The sequence below is a fragment of the Pan paniscus genome, chromosome 10 (genome assembly GCF_029289425.2).
Source record: "Pan paniscus chromosome 10, NHGRI_mPanPan1-v2.0_pri, whole genome shotgun sequence".
Taxonomy (NCBI): Eukaryota; Metazoa; Chordata; class Mammalia; order Primates; family Hominidae; genus Pan; species Pan paniscus.
In genome coordinates, this window is record NC_073259.2 from 111991115 (window position 1) to 112013567 (window position 22453).

Consider the following 22453-nt stretch of genomic DNA (forward strand, 5'->3'; position numbering starts at 1 on the left):
GGACAGAGTTGATCAGACAACGGCCCGCCATCTTCTGCCAGCCTACCATCTTGTGCTCTGCCTGCCTCATGAATTCCCACCATCATCTGCAGAAACGTCTACCCACAAGCAGTGGCTCTATTTTGAAGGATATGTCTCTGTCTCAGTTCCCTCCAGGTGCAGCACCAACTCCCCACCACTCACTAGTTAAGGTGGCATTTGCAGTTTCAGAACTGGTTGCTTACTTATTCAGAATTGGAGGAAAAGGTCAAGAAGTTGAGCTGTGAAATGCAGAAAAAAAAGTGAAGAAACTCAGTTTTCTCTCAAAACAAAAAATAAAGGAGTTAAAATATACAAAAATGCAACTGAAATCTCTGAATGTAATTCACGCTCTAGTATGCTCTTTTAAAAAAAGATGAAAGCACAGAAGCATACATAAAGCATTCTTTGTAAGCTACTCTTTGCTTACTAATAACAAATGTAGGTAAATTGGGCAGATGTAAATAAGGCACCACCACAACACGTGAGCGCCAACCACAGAGCCAAGATCCGCACACTAAATACGGGAAGTTGTAAAAGACTGTGACAGACTGTCACTAAAAAACTTGTCTTCAGGAATTCGGACGATTATCTGAAAAGATATTCAAAGTTCAATTTTGTTGGAGGAAGCAATAAGGAAGTGGGGTGTCTATGTCAGAGACGGGCGCGGGTATGCGTGGGGGTAACGTATAGAGTAGGTTAAAGGGACGTAGAAAATATTTTCAAAGGCACAAGTTTAGCATGAGGGACTTCCCTCACAGGAAAGACACCTGGTGTTTTATATGTCCTTCTGAACACGGACAGGGTATTTCTATGAAGTTACAAAGCTGCAATCCCGTTCTCATGTGCAGCACCACAGGTTTTGCTTTCAAATATCTGCAGGTGCATCCTCCTGCACTCGTTAAACTAAGGGTTTTCCTTTTCTGTGCTAGACCCGCTTTTACCACCACGCTCTCCACCTGATTCACAGAAAGGGTTCTACGACCGTCAGGTCACCGCCGCCTTTGTACTTTATTGGGGAGTCGAAGGCCTCAGCGCTGCTCCCGATTTCCCTAAGGTGGTCGGGAAGGTCCCAACCACGTTCTTCCGTAAACCAGATAAGGAAGGCCTGGGGATTCCGGCCGCGGAAAGGCACAGAGGAGGTGAAGGCTCCGGCTGCCCAAGTGACGCACTCGTAGGCGGATTCGGAAACGCGTGCTCTCGAGCCGGAGGCGGAGCCCCCAGACTCAGACCGACCCCCCAGAACAGGGCGGCCTTGCCCGAGGCATGAAGGCTTTCTAGGCCCGCTTCTAAAAGCTGTGTACAATGGAGACTCCTGGAATAGGCACATATCTCTACTGTAATCAGAACGAGATGTAACATCTAAGACGCAGGGCAGGGCTCTGGCAAAGACACGCTGGGGGAACGTGAAAGAAAGGGCCAAAACTACGCAGCTGGTCCTCAGAGACCAAAGACTACGACCCCCAGCATTCAATGCAGTGAACCCCTAGGACGTTGCATGCCGGGAGCTGTAGTTTCTCACCACCGCCACCCCCCCCCCAAATCTGAAAGGGTTCTAGGGGATTTGCAACCTCTCTCGTGTGTTTCTTCTTTCCGAGAAGCGCCGCCACACGAGAAAGCTGGCCGCGAAAGTCATGCTGGAATCACTTCCAACGAAACCCCAGGCATAGATGGGAAAGGGTGAAGAACACGTTGCCATGGCTACCGTTTCCCCGGTCACGGAATAAACGCTCTCTAGGATCCGGAAGTAGTTCCGCCGCGACCTCTCTAAAAGGATGGATGTGTTCTCTGCTTACATTCATTGGACGTTTTCCCTTAGAGGCCAAGGCCGCCCAGGCAAAGGGGCGGTCCCACGTGTGAGGGGCCCGCGGAGCCATTTGATTGGAGAAAAGCTGCAAACCCTGACCAATCGGAAGGAGCCACGCTTCGGGCATCGGTCACCGCACCTGGACAGCTCCGATTGGTGGACTTCCGCCCCCCTCACGAATCCTCATTGGGTGCCGTGGGTGCGTGGTGCGGCGCGATTGGTGGGTTCATGTTTCCCGTCCCCCGCCCGCGAGAAGTGGGGGTGAAAAGCGGCCCGACCTGCTTGGGGTGTAGTGGGCGGACCGCGCGGCTGGAGGTGTGAGGATCCGAACCCAGGGGTGGGGGGTGGAGGTGGCTTCTGCGATCGAAGGGGACTTGAGACTCACCGGCCGCACGCCATGAGGGCCCTGTGGGTGCTGGGCCTCTGCTGCGTCCTGCTGACCTTCGGTGAGTGATTCTGGAGGAGCAGACGTACCCCCTCCACACACGCGGCAGCTTCTCGAAGGTCCTGGGGGCGTTGAACGTGGGAGGGGGGATCCCGGGGCCTGCGGTGGGCCAAGGGACGTCACCATTCCTCGAAAGAGGGCAAGGGAATTACGTTTATTCTCTTCTTCCTCTGGAAATAAAAAAAGAGAGCAACATCATCTAACTCCCCTACAGATCTAATAGTATCTTGCCCGGAGGTCTCAGCGACCTCGGGGTGGGGCCTCTCTGAGGCTCTGGCTCCCCCGGGAGCTGTGCGAGTCCCTCCCCCCTCCCCGCCCGGAGGACTTTTTCGGCCACCGCAACCTTCGGCCATCCCAGCTTTCCCGTCCCCTAATTCCCCAGACTCCGACTCCTCGCAAGCCCGTGTCCCTTCTTAGATGCTGGCCTCGGGAGCGTGAGGCCTGGGGCCAGCGGAATGGCAGTGTCAGCGTGTTTGATTCGGTTTTGCTGGAGTTCGGTTCTTAACATTTCTCCCCCTTCTCATGCCTCTGGGCTCAATTTCAGTTCCCCTCGCCAGAGGTTGCATAAATCCTATTTGCATTCTGACCTGTGCTAACGAAGGCCGAAGTTTTGGCTTGATCAGTTGGGAGGCCTTGGCTCGGCCTGCGCGCAACACGTGTGGGTGTAGAAGAGGCCTGGTATCAGTCTGCTTAACGTTATTTATAAATGATCGGAGACACACTGTTTAGAAGTGGTGACTGCCTCCGTATTTCAGGATCTACTGGAGACCTCAGCATCTGAACTTAAATAGATGTTCTGTCTTGGCTTTACCTTTGGTATTTAAACCAGGGAATGCACTCTTTCATCCCCACCTCCCTTAGTTACCAACTGAATTTTGCAACCCCTACCCTTCCCTATTTGATCATCCTCCTTGGAGAAGTGTGATGTTGAAGAGTTTGCCCGTGTTAAATCTTCAGGGTCGGTCAGAGCTGACGATGAAGTTGATGTGGATGGTACAGTAGAAGAGGATCTGGGTAAAAGTAGAGAAGGATCAAGGACGGATGATGAAGTAGTACAGAGGTTTGTGTTCATTTGAACTTACGTATACAGATAAGCCGTGTGAACCTTGTGAGTTACGGTCACTTCTTATGTATCTCTTCTCCAAAGGTCCAGATAAAGTCTAACACCCTGTATTTAAATACCCGGTGAGTCGTGTGCATACATACCTCCTAACTTGTCCCTAGGAGTGATGAAAACTGAGTGAATTCCTTTGAAAACTATATTGCAGAATACTAGCACCATAAACTTTGTAAGACTTTATAGAAGAGACTTTCAGTTGGATTTGTATTCATTAACTGTGTACACCGAGTAAGTTTAAAAATGGGATTTCTGTCAGTTGAACAATATTTTAAAATTTGGCCTCTTGGGACTTATTGACAGTTTTGAAGTCCTCACTGTGGAGCATAAATGAGTATGACTTTGCTTTTTAGTAGAGGAAAGTTGGGATTTTTTTTTTTCTGGCAATTTTAAGAACCGAGTATTTCCAGTGCAATGTTAAAGGTAGCCTACTGCTGTGCTAACATAATGAGACGGTATATCAGTAATATTTTATAAAGGTTTCCATTTTAACCCCCAAGACAATATTCAGAGGCCCCTGTGCTTTCATCATAATTCCTCTAGTTTTGAAGGGAACTATGCCATGCAATATTTGCTTATCTAACTGATTTCCTTAGAGAGGAAGAAGCTATTCAGTTGGATGGATTAAATGCATCACAAATAAGAGAACTTAGAGAGAAGTCGGAAAAGTTTGCCTTCCAAGCCGAAGTTAACAGAATGATGAAACTTATCATCAATTCATTGTATAAAAATAAAGAGGTAAGCAACATGTGGTTAGAATATTTTATCTCTGTATGGTGGCATACTTGTTCACTTAAATTTGCTTAATTTACTGCAAAAGTAATGTAGTATCCAAGTAAGTAGGTAACAACCTTTAAATACCTAATATGTCCAAGAATTGCTACCAGATATCTGGGAAGAAAGGGAGTGTCAGATATTTTCCTTTTCCTTTACCTCTAAATAGGTTCATGGCCTGATAATAGTTGTGAGTCTAAGGGCAGTCACATAAACTAAACTTCTTGCATTGCATACCTGAAGATCACTGTTAGGTGAATAAGAGTGCTTTTATAAGGTACAGAGAAGAAATAAATGGGTTTGGCATAAAATCGAATATCTTAATGCATCTTGAGGATAGTCTAAGTGTATTCCCTCTGGCTTCCATTTAGATTTTCCTGAGAGAACTGATTTCAAATGCTTCTGATGCTTTAGATAAGATAAGGCTAATATCACTGACTGATGAAAATGCTCTTTCTGGAAATGAGGAACTAACAGTCAAAATTAAGGTAAGTGTAAGGCAGTTTTTCTTTCTTTTAAAGGAAAAGGAATCCTTAAAGGTAGAGGATCCCTATCAGTCAAGATAGGCTAGATTATTTTGCAGTGGCAAAAAAACCCCAAGTCTCAGTGGCTTGAAAGTCATCAAACTATGGCCAAATCTAACTTGACTTGTTTTTATAAGTAGTTTTATTGGAATGCAGCCATGCCCATTTGTTTATTATCTGTGACTGCTTCTGTGCTTCAACAGCAGAGTCAAGTTGTTTTAACAGAGAACATAAGTCTCCCAAAGCCTAAAATATTTACTGTGTGGCCCTTTACAGAAAAAGTTTGCCAGCCCCTGGCTTAAATCATTGATCACAGGCTGCCTGTGGTCTTTGCTGTGCCTCATCCTCAGGCTGGGACAGAGGCGTGGGCAGCCATCTGGAGTGTGTAGCCGGTTGCCATGGTGCAGAGCAAGCTTAGAGGGTCTCATACTATTATAATTAAAGGCTCAGCCTGAAAACAGAGCTCTCCTTTACAACTCATTGGCCATTTATAACTCATTGGACAAAACTAGTCACATGGCCTTAGCCATTCTTAAATGGAAAGTAGAGTACTCCTAAGTTTCTGGAAGGCAGACAGCCAGGAATATTGAGTGAAGAATATTAATGATCCATCACAGATTCCAAATAGAGGAATCATTCAAGTTGTTTTGTATTCTAGTAAAGAAATAGGCAAGACATAAAATTTTATTTTTCTTGAATTGTTTTTCTTCAAAGGTAACTTGTTTTATTTAGGTCAGCCTCTAACCTTTGACATTTAGGCCAGTCTGCCCATTTGATATTAATACTTTCTGAAATACATAAATTACTTTAAGATGTACACTTTCAGAAAAGGCCATAAAAAACTATGTGGAGGAAAATATCTCAGTTTAGTTTTCTGTATTGGAATTGATGGGACCCAAAGCTGGTTAGTTCCTCAATATTTGTTTGGCATAATGTAAATATTAAATACAACTATCTGGTTCTTGTCTTGCATTTAGTGTGATAAGGAGAAGAACCTGCTGCATGTCACAGACACCGGTGTAGGAATGACCAGAGAAGAGTTGGTTAAAAACCTTGGTACCATAGCCAAATCTGGGACAAGCGAGTTTTTAAACAAAATGACTGAAGCACAGGAGGATGGCCAGTCAACTTCTGAATTGATTGGCCAGTTTGGTGTCGGTTTCTATTCCGCCTTCCTTGTAGCAGATAAGGTTATTGTCACTTCAAAACACAACAACGATACCCAGCACATCTGGGAGTCTGACTCCAATGAATTTTCTGTAATTGCTGACCCAAGAGGAAACACTCTAGGACGGGGAACGACAATTACGTGAGTATGACCGATTCCTTATAAGAATTAATAGTCATGGTGAGGATCTTGACTCTCCAGTTCTATTCTCTGAGCAAATGACTTATTCTGGGCCTTAATTTTCCTGCCTGTAAAATGAGGAAACAGAACTGTTGTCACTTGAAGAAATGTTTGAGGACCTGCAAAGGGCCAGGCACAAAGGTTTGTGATTGCTGTTGTACATGGAGGGTATAAAGTAGGAAACAGCAGCAGCTTCCCCAAGGGAGAAGGCTTCTTGGGTACCCACAGAGGAGGCACTGCTTGGTCAGTTTCCCAGGTTAGAAGAGTAATTTGTCTGTGGAGCATCCTGAATAAAGGCATGGAGGCACAGCATGCTCACTAGATGAACAGAGTTCTTTTCGGTGGCAGTTACGGATAGAATGTGATGAACTTTTATTTATTTATTTATTTTGAGACGGAGTCTCACTCTTGTTGCCCAGGCTGCAGTGCAATGGCACAATCTCGGCTCACCACAACCTCCGCTTCCTGGGTTCAAGCGATTCTCCTGCCTCAGCCTCCCAAGTAGCTGGGATTACAGGCATGCACCACCACGCCCAGCTAATTTTGTATTTTTAGTAGAGATGGGGTGTCTCCATGTTGGCCAGGCTGGTCTCGAACTCCCGACCTCACGTGATCCACCCACCTCGGCCTCCCAGAGTGCTGGGATTACAAGCATGAGCTACCGTGCCCAGCCAGAATGTGATGAACTTTTTAAGATTCTCAAGGTGGTGTGGAGGATGTGAGGAGTGGACAAGGGGAGACTCTTTGGGGGAAATATTCCTCTTGAAAATATTCAAGATGAGTGGTAGCAACCAGGGCTGGGGCTGGCTTGTAGAGATAAAGGGCTTAAAGAAAGTTCATGGAAGTTGTGAAAACTGTGGAATAAAATAAGTCATTTAAGGATAGTTACAAGTTTTGAAATTTGAATTAAGATCCCTCTTAAGCCAGTAACTGTTGTTTGTATGGGTGAGACAGAGCCAGTGCCCTACAGTAGCTCTCGTTGCTTATAGCACTGTGACGTAGACAGGGCAGCTTTTTGCCTTTTTAAAATTTTACCATCTTGGAGATGAGGAAATTCTATTTCAGAGGTCAGTTGGCTTGCCAACTCCTGCTAAGTGAGTGACAGAATGTGCCCACAGCTTCAATTTTTTTTCCTTAATTCAGTTTTAAATTTTCTTAACATTAAGGGAAAGAAGCACATACTTATCATTGTGACCAACTTTCTTCGTCCTAGAAAGTAACATTTCCTGTTTTTACTGCAGCAGATGTTCTTTTAATGAAGACTAATTAGATGACTGCATTTTAGTACTTTTTTAACTTGTGTTCCCAATTTACCTTTCCCTGCCTTTGTCACTAACATTGATATCTCCAGGTCTCATTTGGAGGCATCACTAAGAGTTATGCCCCAGTGCCCTCTCTTTTTAAGCACTGGGCTAGATGTTGGAGAAGGATAGGGAAATCATTCCGAAGGAAAGATAGAAAGTGATGTCCCAAGAGATGTTAATGTCAGGTTGCTAAGAAGCAGGTGAAATTATCTGGATATAAGCTCCACGAAGGCAAACATTTTGTTGGAAGCTCCATTCCCAAAGCTTAACACTTAATTGGCAGCCATTTGTATGAATAAGTGAGGTTAAACAGGACAGTTCCATGCAGGGAACGATGGCTGCTAACACCTATCCAGGACCTAGTTTCCATGACCATGCATATCTTTTTAAAAATTTCCTTTGCCCACTTCTTAAATGTTAACATACATTTTCTCCAAGTTAAGTTTCAGCCCTTTTCTCATTGTCCATGTGATCTTTATGTAGTCTTATCCACTGCCACGGCCTCAGGTTCCATCTCTAGTTCTCAAATTTATATTCTTAGCCTAGATCAGGAGTTAGCAAACTTTTTCTTAAAAGAGCCAGCTAGTAGAAAAAAAGATAAAAGAAAACAACAAAAAAGAAAGAGCCAGCTAGTAAATATTTTTAGCTTGTGAGCTATATGGTCTGTCACATGTCCCAACTCTGTTTAGCTTGAAAGCAGGCATAGACAATACATAAGGATGTGTCCCAGCCAAGTGTGGTGGCTCATCCCTATAATCCCAACACCTCGGGATGGCTGAGGTGGGAGGATCACTTGAACCCAGGAGTTTGAGGTCAGCCTGGACAACATAATGGGATCCCATCTCCACAAAAATAAAAAATAAAAAGTTAGCTTGGCACAGTGGTGCATGCCTGTAGTCCCAGCTACTCAGGAGGCTGAGGTAGGAGGATTGCTTGAGCCTGGCAGGTCAAGGCTGCAGTGAGCCATCATCACGCCTGGGTGACAGAGGTCCAAAAAAAAAAAAAAAAAAAGTGTCCCAATAAAATTTCCAATGGGTGCCAGCTGTACAGCTATAGCTTGCCAGCCCCTTGTCTAGGTCTCACTGCTGGGCTCTGTGTTCATGTGTTTAATTGCCTTTTAAATGCTTCTACCTAAGATATCTAACCAGCAGCTTCTACTTGCATCCAAAACTGAACTCTTAATCCCCAAATCACTAGAACATGTGCTCTGAGACCAGGGGCCTAGTCACTCACTAGGCTTTGTCATATCATGGCTACTTATTGGCCAGGTACCACTAAACTAATGAGCCTTTTGAGACAGGGAGGGAACCATAGATAGACCATTTCCCATACTTAATTGGGAACACAAGTATCAAGATATGGACTACCTACTGTGCTTAAGAGTAGGTTCTAGGCCGGGCACAGTGGCTCACACCTGTAATCCCCGCACTGCCCGGTAGAATTTTATATAATAGTGGAAATGTTCTATATCTGCACTTTTCCATTTTGGCGATCACCAGCCACATGTGACTGTTGAGTACTTGGAATGTGGCAGCATAACTGGAACTGAACTGTACATTTTATTTAAATAAGTCACATGTGCCCAGTGGCTGCCATTTTGGATAGTGCAGATATAAATATAAACCAGATTAATTTTCTAGCTTTTTTAAGGAAAATGTTTTCATTAATTAGGAATAGTTATCTACAATAATCATTAGGTTTCTGGAATAACAGTAAGAGCTATGAGAATGCATGATTCCATTTCTCTCCAGAATATTTCAGTGCTTTCTCACCTTGAAAAATGAAAACAATCTATTCAGAAGGTTGGGAATATTTTAATTTTCTACTTAAAACTAAGGTTCTTCTCCACTTGAGGTAATGTAGAGGAGATTCTTCTCTTTACTGTATCTACATGTGTTACATTTTAGCTCACAAACCCTTGTTGGTGATGGAGAGTTAACATGAATAATTAGGACATCTTGGATTATACTGAACTGCTGGCTATTACCATGGTATTTAAATGAATTTATAATCAGATCTTCTAAATGTTAGGTGTCTCTAAACATCGAATTTTTCTTGCAGCCTTGTCTTAAAAGAAGAAGCATCTGATTACCTTGAATTGGATACAATTAAAAATCTCGTCAAAAAATATTCACAGTTCATAAACTTTCCTATTTATGTATGGAGCAGCAAGGTAAATCTATATTGATTAAAAACTTATATGTATTACCTTGGCACGTATTTAAATATTCAACACTAAAAGAATGAAGGCAGGCTGGCGCGGTGGCTCATGCTTGTAATCCCCGCACTTTGGGAGGCCGAGACAGGTGGATCACCTGAGGTCAGGAGTTCGAGACCAGCCTGGCCAACATGGCAAAACCCCGTCTCTACTAAAAATACAAAAATATTAGCTGGGTGTGTGGTAGCACACGCCTGTAATCCCAGCTGCTCGGGAGGCTGAAGCAGGAGAATTGCTTGAACCCGGGAGACGGAGGTTGCAGTGAGCCGAGATCACCCCACTGCACTCTAGCCTAGGCGACAAAGCAAGACTCTGTCTCAAAAAAAAAAAAAAAAGAATGAAGGCAAAATGTGGTCTATTAGTTAAGGATATTCTCAGGGTTTTCTTACAAAAACCTATTTTTTGACCTGTAATGTTATGTCATATTCTGTAGACAAAATCAGAATTGTTAAACAAATGAGGTCAACCATAATTCTCTTATTTCAACAGACTGAAACTGTTGAGGAGCCCATGGAGGAAGAAGAAGCAGCCAAAGAAGAGAAAGAAGAATCTGATGATGAAGCTGCAGTAGAGGAAGAAGAAGAAGAAAAGAAACCAAAGACTAAAAAAGTAAGTCTGGTTTATCTCCCTGCATAAGATATTGTTTAACATGTATAGGCAAAACCAGGAAAACCTAAGTATGCACTGGCTGATTTGAAGTCAACTTCAGTTCAGGTGCTAAGTCCATGGAGCCAGCTTTTAAAATAAGGCCTTTGTTTGTATGTTGAATACATTGTCCTGTAGAAAGTTTTAAGTATCAAACCCAGGTCATTTTTATGAAGAGTTTTCTAACTTTTATATATTGCCTAGGACTGGTGGCTTATATGTTTGGAATTTTAAAATCTTAAAAAGCCTTCTGAGTCCTCTTTTGTCTTTTTATCATGCAGAGATTAACTATAAAAATGGTTTTCTGGCTTGCTTAGGTAGCAGACTAGGAAGTATTGATCATGGTGGCTGAGAAATATTTTTGTAAAATGTTGGATTTCTTTAAGTCATGAAATGGGAATATATAATATGTATTTCCTTCTAACCTCAAAACAAATATTTTCAAGAAACATTTTTGCTAGTTAAAAAATAACAATGAAGAAAAACGTAAGTGGCTTTTCATCAGTTAACAATTGTCTTTTTGAATTAAATATTGAGAAAAATACTTTGCTTTTGATACAGTTGGCAGAAACCTTACTAGATAACAGGTATCCTTTGGTGCCCTTTTTTTTTTTTCTTTAATTTGGAGACAGAGTCTCTGCCACCCAGGCTGGAGTGTGGTAGCATGATCATAGCTCCCTTCATCCTTGAACTCCTAGGCTTAAGCAGTCCTTTCACCTCAGCCTCCCAAGTAGCTAGGACCACAGACACACACCACCAACAGACACAACGCCACCATGACTGGCTAATTTTTAAAAATTTTTTGTGTAGTTGGAGGTCTTGCTATGTTGCCTGGACTGGTCTTGAACTCCTAGGCTCAAACAGTTCTCCTACCCTAACCTCCCAGAGTGCTAGGATTACAGGCGTGAGCCACCACACCAGTCCTCTGGGTCTTTACATAGTCTTTTGAAATCTGCTGAAGCCATGGTTACTGCTAGGATAACCTTGGTGAGTGCTGAGAGAGACTAATCAAATACTATAATAACTTCAGGTTGAAAAAACTGTCTGGGACTGGGAACTTATGAATGATATCAAACCAATATGGCAGAGACCATCAAAAGAGGTAGAAGAAGATGAATACAAAGCTTTCTACAAATCATTTTCAAAGGTAAATATTTATAATTCCCTAGTTTCTGGTTATTAATGAATAGACAAAATATCACCCTCTTAGTTTAATTGTATATGGTATGTGACCATGAATATGAGATGGTCCATTCCCATTTTTTCCCAGTGAGAAAATTCAAAAAAAGACCTTTAGGCCAACTATAATATGTCTACTTCTGGTTTATTGACCTAGTCATAATTAAAATCACATTTATGAACCTTTGAGATTGACATCTCAGTAGAGATGGTCTTTGAGAGTAATTGGTTTCCAGAACACACCATTTTTACTTAAGTTGAATTATTATACTCATCACTACTTCAAAATTGCAGCAGTTATTAAAATTAGTCCTAGCTCTTAGTTAATAGTGAAACTACAAAATCAAGAATGTTTGAAACAGTTTTATGGCTGTTTAAACACAATTGGTTTCCGTTTTATTCCTGTGTATTTTGTAATATGTGATTTTTTAAAAAAAAATTATTTTGAGAAGGCATCTGTAGGCTTCACCAGCTTGCCAAGGGTTTTGTGTGACAAAAAAAGATTAAGAACCACCTACATAGGTAGATGTGTGATTTCCACCACAAAACCCGTAAAACATGAAATCATGTTGTTAAGTGGCTTTTAATATAATCTTTAAAGAGCTTGCTTACGACATCAAACACTTATTGTGAGATCCTATGCCTGGGAATAATTACTAAATTTATGTTTCCTTGCCTGTTTTTTTTTTTTTCTTCTTTTACTGATCCCTTCTTGTAACTCTTAAGGATGCAAAACTAGCATTGATAAAGTTTGTTTCAAGTTAATGTTTCCCCAGCAGCATTTAGTACAAGCAGTAGAATGCTCTAGTGGACTTAACCATAGCTAAATAAAACTTAATATTCTGTGTCTGTATTTGTTCTTTTCTCTATTCCATATCCTTTAAATTTCAACTCTTAAAACACTGTTGGTTCTGCCTTCACTTTTATTTCCATAAACTCTAAAGTCCTAGTGTCTATAAACTTACTTCATATAAAGCAGCTGTATTAGAAATATAATTAATGTGAGCCACACAATTTGAAATTTTTTAGAAGCCATACAAAAAAAGGAACCATGAAATGTTAATAGTATAATTTACTTAACCCAGCATACCCCAAATGGTATTATTTCAACATAATCAATATAAAAACTAATAATGAGACATTTTATATCCTTTTTAAAATTTGTACTGTGCCTTCAAAATGTATTTTACACTTTAATAGCACATCTGAATTTGAACTAGCTACATTTCAGTGCTTAACAGCCATATGTGTGGTACAGTAATAAATAATGCAGATCAAGAGAATTTCCGACTTTGTTTTACAGGTATTTACATACATCTTTGTAGCCACTCTTAGAGCTAAGTTCCATGGAAGAAACATGTTCTTGAGTACTTACTGTAGTTCAAGGGCACACTGAAGTGTTGTATGTAATTTTATCATTTAGGCAGGGTGGTGGTTTTCCTATTCACTTCTCTCATACGTAAGAAATATAAACTCATCCATCCTTCTGCGAGTTTAGGAAATAATGTTATTGACAATCATCATCAAAACAACCATGTCTAGTGAATTAGAATTGCAATTCTAGTCATTTCTTCACTCCACCCTTTTCTTTCTCTTCCCCCTACCCTTTTCTTTCTCTTCCCCACCTCCCGCCAGTAAAGGAAATTTTTTTGTTAGTTAATTGCTAAACTGAATGTGTACCACATAGTACATTGCTTAGTTCTTGCACTGCTTTTCTCCTGTGTCGTTTGAATGACTAAGATACCAACTTTCCACAGGAAAGTGATGACCCCATGGCTTATATTCACTTTACTGCTGAAGGGGAAGTTACCTTCAAATCAATTTTATTTGTACCCACATCTGCTCCACGTGGTCTGTTTGACGAATATGGATCTAAAAAGAGCGATTACATTAAGGTGAGTTTTTAAGTAGTACATGCTGCGTTTAAAATTTGAAAAGTTTAATTTCCAGAAAGTGACTTTTTTTTGGTCTCTTTAGCTCTATGTGCGCCGTGTATTCATCACAGACGACTTCCATGATATGATGCCTAAATACCTCAATTTTGTCAAGGGTGTGGTAAGTATCTGAAGTTTGGGAGAAGGGGTGATTGTTGTGGGGGTCTGGTAGTGTAGAGTGTTTGTTTGGCTTTGCTTTCTTCCAGTGGTTTTATTGCTCACTGAACTTTCTTTTGCCATCTGAAGGTGGACTCAGATGATCTCCCCTTGAATGTTTCCCGCGAGACTCTTCAGCAACATAAACTGCTTAAGGTAAGTGTCTCTGGGAAGAAACTCTCCACTTTGCTGTTTGATTGGGGTTCAGAGGACAGGCTCCATTTGTGGAGTAACCAGATTTTGGGTCTGGTCCATGATTCTTCAGATGAATTTCCTTTCTTTCTGGAGTTATCAGATCCTAAGAATCTGATTCTTTTTCTCCCAACATTTAATAATGAAGTTTCAAACATCTAGAAAAAAATTAAAGAATTGTACAGGTCCAGGATTAACATTTTGTCATCTAGACACATAGCCACCTTTTTATCAAGCCTTTCATTAAACCTTTCCCCTCCAATACTTCCATAATTAGAAGACTCTTTAGTTTTTGAATTTAAAAGTATTTGAAAGTAGCATATTTGTTCACTTCATTTAGATGCTAGAGAGAGAGTATCACTGAGTCCTAAGGTTAGAATATAAACATTAAGGCAATCTTGTGGCTATTTGCATGGACAGCTGAATTTCAGCCCAATCTGAATGAATTGGAGTGCTTCACCATTTCCTGCCCCTCAATAAATGGCAATAACGATATCGTCTTTGTGTCTTTCACACTCCTGCCTGGGTACCTTACATTCCCAAAAGTTGGAGATTAACTTCTCTAATCAGTTATTCTTTCATTGTGTTTAGGTGATTAGGAAGAAGCTTGTTCGTAAAACACTGGACATGATCAAGAAGATTGCTGATGATAAATACAATGATACTTTTTGGAAAGAATTTGGTACCAACATCAAGCTTGGTGTGATTGAAGACCACTCGAATCGAACACGTCTTGCTAAACTTCTTAGGTTCCAGTCTTCTCATCATCCAACTGACATTACTAGCCTAGACCAGTATGTGGAAAGAATGAAGGAAAAACAAGACAAAATCTACTTCATGGCTGGGTCCAGCAGAAAAGAGGTGAGATGAACTCATAAGTGTTGTCAGCCATTCTGGAAGGTAGCTAGGGATTTATAGCCAACTCTTGAGGGGGAGAAAAGGAAAACTTAATTGTGTAACTGGAGTAGTTATAAGGCCTGGTCAGTCACTGACAGGAAGGTCATTTATATTCTCTGAACCTCTTAATTCTTCACCTGTAAAATGGGGTTTTTAATAATGTATAAACATAGCAGCTGCTAGGATAAACAAATACACCAGGGCCAGACTTGGAAAACTTTGTGACTTCTCTTAATTTTGTAGGCTGAATCTTCTCCATTTGTTGAGCGACTTCTGAAAAAGGGCTATGAAGTTATTTACCTCACAGAACCTGTGGATGAATACTGTATTCAGGCCCTTCCCGAATTTGATGGGAAGAGGTTCCAGAATGTTGCCAAGGAAGGAGTGAAGTTTGATGAAAGTGAGAAAACTAAGGAGAGTCGTGAAGCAGTTGAGAAAGAATTTGAGCCTTTGCTGAATTGGATGAAAGATAAAGCCCTTAAGGACAAGGTATTGTGGAAATTACAAATTGTGGAAATATTAGTATCTGCATTTAAGAGAAAGTTATTTTGTCAACAAATTAAGCTGCAGCTGGTTACTTTGTAACCATTAGAATGGTAAAAATTTACTTAATGTAATTAAATTATTGGAAGAAAGCTTAAAACTTTCGACAATACTGCTTTGTTAATAACTTAAGTTGTTACAAATTAAATTTTATGTTTTTAAAAGGTGGTATTTAAACTTCTGACTAGAAAATTCAGATTATCAAGTAAGTGCCCCTGCAAATTCTCCTAAACCTTAAGAAAAGCTATTTTTATGACCTGCTTCTGTGTTTATGATCTTAAGTGATAAAGTCTTAGACAGTTGAAAGACAATTGCTGAATGACCTTACCTGTTGATATTAATTTATATGACTTGATTTCTTTCCCTAAGATTGAAAAGGCTGTGGTGTCTCAGCGCCTGACAGAATCTCCATGTGCTTTGGTGGCCAGCCAGTACGGATGGTCTGGCAACATGGAGAGAATCATGAAAGCACAAGCGTACCAAACGGGCAAGGACATCTCTACAAAGTAAGCATCCTCGGGAAAGTCCCTGCCAGGGCGTTGCCCCTTACCCAATCTTCGTTTTGGAGATAATACCAGCTTCAATACAAAGAGTAAAATTGCCTTAAATGTCTACCACTGTCTACTATAAGGTAGACAACAAGTTTACGAAGGGATTTCTCCTACATTTGATTGAGAAAGAAAAGGTCTTTGACTCATGATTTTATGATTTTATTGTATTTGATATGTAAATGGGAATTTTCTTAATGTGTTATGCATAGTCTTTACTTTTGCACTGGATTATATGCTTAGCCTAATATCTGAATTTATTTTACATTTTTAAATGTAATAGCTGCACATGAGGTTAATGACAACATTCCTCAAGTGAGTTAAGTCCATTTCAAATCACGTCCCCCACACCCCCAAGCATTAAATTATGGGTATCCAGATAGAATGTCTCAGAAAGTAGATGGTACAGGACCTGTGAATTAACAGTATTTGAACTCAAGGGCCTATACCTGGAGGTATAGTGAGTCTTTGGTACTTTTTATTTTCAAGAAATATAATATTTCAAGTTTATGTTTTAATGTCACAGCAATGACCTTGAAAATGACTTCTCCCCTACTTTTATTCTCTCTTCTTTCACCTGGAGTATGTTTCTGATATGCTATCTAGTTATCATCCTTTTCTCCCAAGGCCTAGCTTAAGGATTCTTTTTTTTTCCCCCCGAGACAGAGTCTTGCTCTGTCACCCAGGCTGGAGTACAGTGGTGCAATCTCTGCTCACTGCAACCTCCGCCTCCTGGGTTCAAGTAATTCTCCTGTCTTAGCCTCCTGAGTAGCTGGGATTACAGGCACCTGTCAGCACACCCGCTAATTTTTGTATTTTTAGTAGAGACGGTGTTTCACCATGTTGGCCAGGCTGGTCTCGAACTCCTGACCTCGTGATCCGCCCTCTGCGGCCTCCCAAAGTGCTGGGATTACAGGCGTGGGCCACTGCGCCTGGCCAGGATTCTTCTTCTTAAAGCCTTTTCTCACAAATGTAGTCTCCATTGTTGTTACAATTCTAAAATTCCATATATGTCTTTTAACTATAAATTTCATGCAGAGAATAGTGTTCTGTTTATCTGATATCCCATTGCAATAGTACAAGGGCCATTTAAAACATATCCACCTATTAATTTCAGGAAATGATTAATAGGAAGTTACCTTGCATCCAACAAACATGAAGACTTACTATGTCCATGCACTGATGGTCACAGGTAGACATAACTCCTGTCTTTTCTAACATTTAGACTAGTGAAAATGACAAATCAAAGCCAGGCATGGTGACTCACTCCTGTTGTCACTCAGGAGGCTGATGCAAGAGTATCAGTTGATTCCAGGAGTTCGAGGCTGTAGTGTGCTGTAATGGCACTGCACTCTAGCTCTAGCCTGGGTAACATAGACAGACTCCGTCTCTTTTTTATTTAAAAAAGAGGAAAAAAAGCAAGTCATAATCCAAGCCCTACATAGATAATGGGTACACCAGGATAGGGAAGGATGTGGTTCCTCCCTGTCCTCAGAGCTTTAAACTAGAGAAGAGAGAATAATCACAACCAACAGTAAAAAGCTAAGGATTTTGAAGGTATATTCAAAATGCATTTGGAACTGAGCTCAGATAAAAGAAGTTAATTTTTCTTGGAATCATTGGCGAAGGCATCGTGGAGAAGGTATTATTGGAGCACAATCCAGAGGCTACATAGATTTTTCTGAACTTGGGGAGGCAGAGCTACAATTACGGTAGTAAGAATAAACTAAGAGGGAACAAACAGGACATTAAATCAGTTCGTCTGTTCAGCAGTGCTCCAGGTACTTGGGACTCATCAGTAAATAAAATAGTTCCCTTCATTTCATTTTTCATCTAACCGTGTCCACTTGCTCCCCACCCCACCTCCCCGTTAAAAGGGAGCAATACAGGCTGGGCACATGGCTCACGTGTGTAATCCCAACACTTTGGGAGGCTGAGGTGAGAGGATCACTTGAGGCCAAGAGTTGAAGACTAGCCTGTGCAATATAGTGATACCCTGTCTCTATAAAAACTAAATAAGGAAACAGTGCAGTCATCCCTTTTTGTCCATGGGGTCTTGGTTCCAGAACATCCCATGGATACCAAAATCCACACAGTCAAGTCCCTTAGGTAAAGTCGTGCCGTATTTACATATAACCTATGCACATCTTCCCATGTACTTTAAATAATCTATAGATTACTTTTAATACCTAATGCAATGTAAGTGCTATGTAAATAGCTATTATACTATATTGGGTTTTTTATTTTTTTCTTGTTTTGCCCTTTCTAATATTTTCAATCCGAGGTTGATTGACTTCGCAGATAAAGTAGACTGGAAAAGTACAGTTGTCCTTAGGTGTATGAGGGAGATTGGTTCTAGGACCCCTGCCAAAATCCACAAATATTCTAGTCCCCCAGTCTGCCCTGTGGAACCCATGTATATGAAGAGTGGGAGCTCTGTGTGTGTGGATTCCACATCCCAAGAATACAGTATTTTCTATCTGAGTTTGGTTGCTGAACCTGCACATACGGAGGGCGGACTGTATTTATTGGGAAAAAAATAGCATATAAGTTCAAACCTGTGGTGTTCAAGTGTCAATAGTACATTTTGATTTTTTTTTTCCCCCAAGAGTTGTTCTCTGTAATTATGAAAGAATAAGGGAAACGTATGAACCCTAAAATTGGATGTTTTGTTAATGTTCATTTTTATCTCTTAACAGTTACTATGCGAGTCAGAAGAAAACATTTGAAATTAATCCCAGACACCCGCTGATCAGAGACATGCTTCGACGAATTAAGGTAGTATTACAGCAGTCCTCTTGCTTGTCTTTTAATTTGAGTACTTTGTATCTTTTAATATTAATCTAGTGCATCTTCTTGCATTTCAGGAAGATGAAGATGATAAAACAGTTTTGGATCTTGCTGTGGTTTTGTTTGAAACAGCAACGCTTCGGTCAGGGTATCTTTTACCAGACACTAAAGCATATGGAGATAGAATAGAAAGAATGCTTCGCCTCAGTTTGAACATTGACCCTGATGCAAAGGTTTGTGTCCCCAACCTTCCCGCAAAGGCTGGCTGGCTTTCTTTGTTTCTGTTCTTTCAGAATAGGCCTCTCATGATTGAGGGATGTAGCTTTGAGACATTTGCCTAATTTCTACCTTTTGAAAGAATTTTATTGAATGTTTGAATCCCTGTAGTGTCAGGCACTGCACTAGAAACTAAGTCCTCCTTTTACGTCCTCTTTCCTTTTTGCCTGCCTCCTTTTGTTAGCTTGGCTGTTCATTCTAGTTAGAGGATTTAGTCTGTGGTTCTGAATAAACAGAAGTGACATTAATTATGATTTTATACATATAAATGAGCAAAGTGGAAATAAATCCAAGGCATTAATGGGCCCATAAATGTTGTGTTTAGGTGGAAGAAGAGCCCGAAGAAGAACCTGAAGAGACAGCAGAAGACACAACAGAAGACACAGAGCAAGACGAAGATGAAGAAATGGATGTGGGAACAGATGAAGAAGAAGAAACAGCAAAGGTATGGCAAATCAAGAATGTGACTTGCATTTTCAGTTCTGGCAAAGTTAGGACAGAGTTTTAGTTCTGGCAAAGTTAAGACTGTGTAACTTATAGAAGTCAGACTGAGCATTTAAATTGTTTATTTCATGCACAAACCTGTGAGCTAGGTTTTTTTTCTGCTAACTTTTAATACCTTCTGGGTTTTTTTTATTTATTTACAGGAATCTACAGCTGAAAAAGATGAATTGTAAATTATACTCTCACCATTTGGATCCTGTGTGGAGAGGGAATGTGAAATTTACATCATTTCTTTTGGGAGAGACTTGTTTTGGATGCCCCCCAGTCCCCTTCTCCCCTGCACTGTAAAATGTGGGATTATGGGTCACAGGAAAAAGTGGGTTTTTTAGTTGAATTTTTTTTAACATTCCTCATGAATGTAAATTTGTACTATTTAACTGACTATTCTTGATGTAAAATCTTGTCATGTGTTTAAAAATAAAAAAGATCCCAAATACTCAGTGTCTTGACTGTCTTGCAGAGAACTACCTAATACTTGGCTGAAATTTTTTTTTTTAATCATGTGTCTTGGGTTCTTTTTCTTAGAAAAATGACTCAGGCTTATGACATTTTTTTTTTTTTTTTTTTTTTTTTGAGACCGAGTCTCACTTTTGCCCAGGCTGGAGTGCAGTGGCGCAATCTCTGCTCACTGCAACCTCCGCCTTCCGGGTTCAAGCAATTCTCTGCCTCAGCCTCCTGAGTAGCTGGGATTACAGTTGCCCACCACCACACCCGGCTAATTTTTTGTATTTTTAGTAGAGACAGGGTTTCACCATCTTGGCCAGGCTGGTCTTTGAACTCCTGACCTCGTGATCCACCCACCTCCGCCTCCCAAGAAAAGATTTTTTTAAAAAATCAAAGGTTGAGCCAGTCATGGTGACACACACCTGTGGTCCCAGCTCCTGAGGAAGCTGAGGCAGGAGGATTATTTGAACTCGGGAGCTTGGGACTGTTGAAAAACCAAAGAGTTTAAAAAGTCTTCCACAGGGAGAAGAGAGAATTTCCTTAAAGATTTCCAAATATATGTAGATACTCCCCCTTTCATAGGGTGGAGCTTAATCTTCCTCTCCTTTTTGAATGTGGGCTAGATTAAGTGACTCCTAAAGAACAGAGTATGGAAAGGGAAAAAGTAACTTTGCAGTGGAGAAACCTGGCAGACTTAACCAAGTGATCAATGTTAATATTACCAGTGATGTGTACCCCCAATAGGATGTGAAGTGAATTGTACTGCTGTGGTTTCCAAAAACCTGTAATCTCAATCTAATGAGAAAAACAGACATATTTAGAATATGTGAACAGTATTCTTCAAAATTTCCAGAAAATTTTCCTCAGAAAAACAGGCTGAGAAGTAATCATGGATGGCAGAAGACTAAAGATATATGACAACTATTAATAAATGCAGTGTGGTACCCTGGAAACAAAAGGATGTTAAATGGAAAAACGTGAAATCTAAAGTCCGTAGTCTAGAGTACGGTTGAGAGTATTGTACCAATATTGGGTTTTCTTGTTTTGAGACGGTGTCACTGTCTCCTAGGCTGGAGTGCAGTGGTACGATCTTGGCTCACTGCAACCTCCACCTGGATTCAAGCAATTCTCCTGCCTCAGCCTCCTGAGTAGCTGGGATTATAGGCACCCGCCACCACGCCTGGCTAATTTATTTTTAGTAGAGATGGGGTTTCACCATGTTGGCCAGGCTGGTCTTGAACTTGACCTCAAATGATCTGCCCACCTCGGCCTCCCAGAATGTTGGGATTACAGGCATGAAACACCACGCCTGGCCCCAATACTGGTTTCTTAACTGACATACCATGGTAGCTTAAGATGACAACATTCATAGAAACAGCGTGGGGTATATGGGAACTCTACTAGATGTGGTTTTTCTGTAAATCTAAACTTAAAAAAAAAAAAGCTATCTTTGAAAAAAATCACCCATAATCCTACCAGAGATAACTATCGGCACTGAGTGAAAATCCACATTGACCTATATTTTGAAATGTACTCTTGTTTATGAAACAATTCTTAATTTCACTAGTCTGTTACAGCCAACTGAAATGGTAGTCTTTTTGTTGTTTTTACTGTGGGCTAGAGAGATGTCTTAGCTGTATATTTAAGGATCATGTGTGTATTAGAAAATTTTACACAACTTAATTTATGTGCTACAAAGTTTCATTAGAGACTTTACAGTTTTTCTGATGATCTAGTACTCCTCTATGGACTTCTTTTTCTGTTGATGCTTCCCTACCCCCTCCCTACCTTAAGGTATTTTTCTAGAATTAGTTTGCAATAATCATTACCAGCTTCCCTACTTGAGTGTACGTCTTCTGAAAACCACCCTGCTTTTCCCTTTGTGGTAGAATGGCAGCTCAGTTACAGAAACATGCTATAATTAAGGTATATATAGCCTCCTTTTATGATACAGGCTTATATTAATTGCTACTTGAAATGTTTCCCATTTTGGGGCCACTATGCATTACCATTGTTAATACTGCTATGATATACTCATAGAAATCAAAGCCATCAGATCACATTGAATTAGTGATATCTGACACTATAGCTCCTCAGAATCCTACAATTTCTAAATTTCTGTTGTTCCTAGCAGGAAAGCATCATACTCCTTCAGTTTGTGGTAAACAGCTCAATCATACCTGTCTTGCATAAAAACTGTTTAACTGGCCTAATTTTTTTTTTTTTTTTATTATACTTTAGGTTTTAGGGTACATGTGCACATTGTGCAGGTTAGTTACATATGTATACATGTGCCATGCCGGTGCGTTGCACCCACCAACTCGTCATCTAACATTAGGTATATCTCCCAATGCTATCCCTCCCCCCTCCCCCCTCCCCACCACAGTCCCCAGAGTGTGATATTCCCCTTCCTGTGTCCATGTGATCTCATTGTTCAATTCCCACCTATGAGTGAGAATATGCGGTGTTTGGTTTTTTGTTCTTGCAATAGTTTACTGAGAATGATGGTTTCCAGTTTCATCCATGTCCCTACAAAGGACATGAACTCATCATTTTTTATGGCTGCATAGTATTCCATGGTGTATATGTGCCACATTTTCTTAATCCAGTCTATCATTGTTGGACATTTGGGTTGGTTCCAAGTCTTTGCTATTGTGAATAATGCCGCAATAAACATACGTGTGCATGTGTCTTTATAGCAGCATGATTTATAGTCATTTGGGTATATACCCAGTAATGGGATGGCTGGGTCAAATGGTATTTCTAGCTCTAGATCCCTGAGGAATCGCC

The 22453-nt window shown here is 40.7% G+C and overlaps 2 protein-coding genes across 3 annotated transcripts in view; one reads left to right on the top strand and one right to left on the bottom strand.

The window, feature by feature from the left end:
* Nucleotides 1-1720, bottom strand: part of LOC100980751 (putative tetratricopeptide repeat protein 41) — an 85958-nt gene extending 84238 nt beyond the window's left edge. Inside the window, exon 1 of the mRNA XM_008958010.3 lies at nt 1590-1720. The gene's annotated coding sequence lies outside the window, so the exon portion shown is untranslated. The remainder of the gene's footprint in view (nt 1-1589) is intronic.
* On the top strand, nt 1260-19655 carry HSP90B1 (heat shock protein 90 beta family member 1). 2 transcript variants are annotated; one of them, XM_003832567.5, is made up of 18 exons: nt 1260-2271; nt 3228-3330; nt 3984-4125; nt 4533-4649; nt 5663-5994; nt 9399-9510; nt 10045-10164; nt 11231-11347; nt 13137-13274; nt 13357-13434; nt 13560-13625; nt 14253-14522; nt 14802-15047; nt 15471-15607; nt 18349-18427; nt 18517-18672; nt 19041-19160; nt 19363-19655. In XM_003832567.5, the coding sequence occupies exons 1-18, from the start codon at nt 2223-2225 to the stop codon at nt 19390-19392; spliced, it is 2412 nt and encodes an 803-aa protein (XP_003832615.1). In that variant the 5' UTR covers nt 1260-2222; the 3' UTR covers nt 19393-19655. The 2 variants fall into 2 exon arrangements, with proteins under 2 accessions (XP_003832615.1, XP_063449676.1); XM_063593606.1 differs by having other exon boundaries at nt 2008-2271; nt 19041-19655.
* Nucleotides 19656-22453: the final 2798 nt, after the last annotated feature.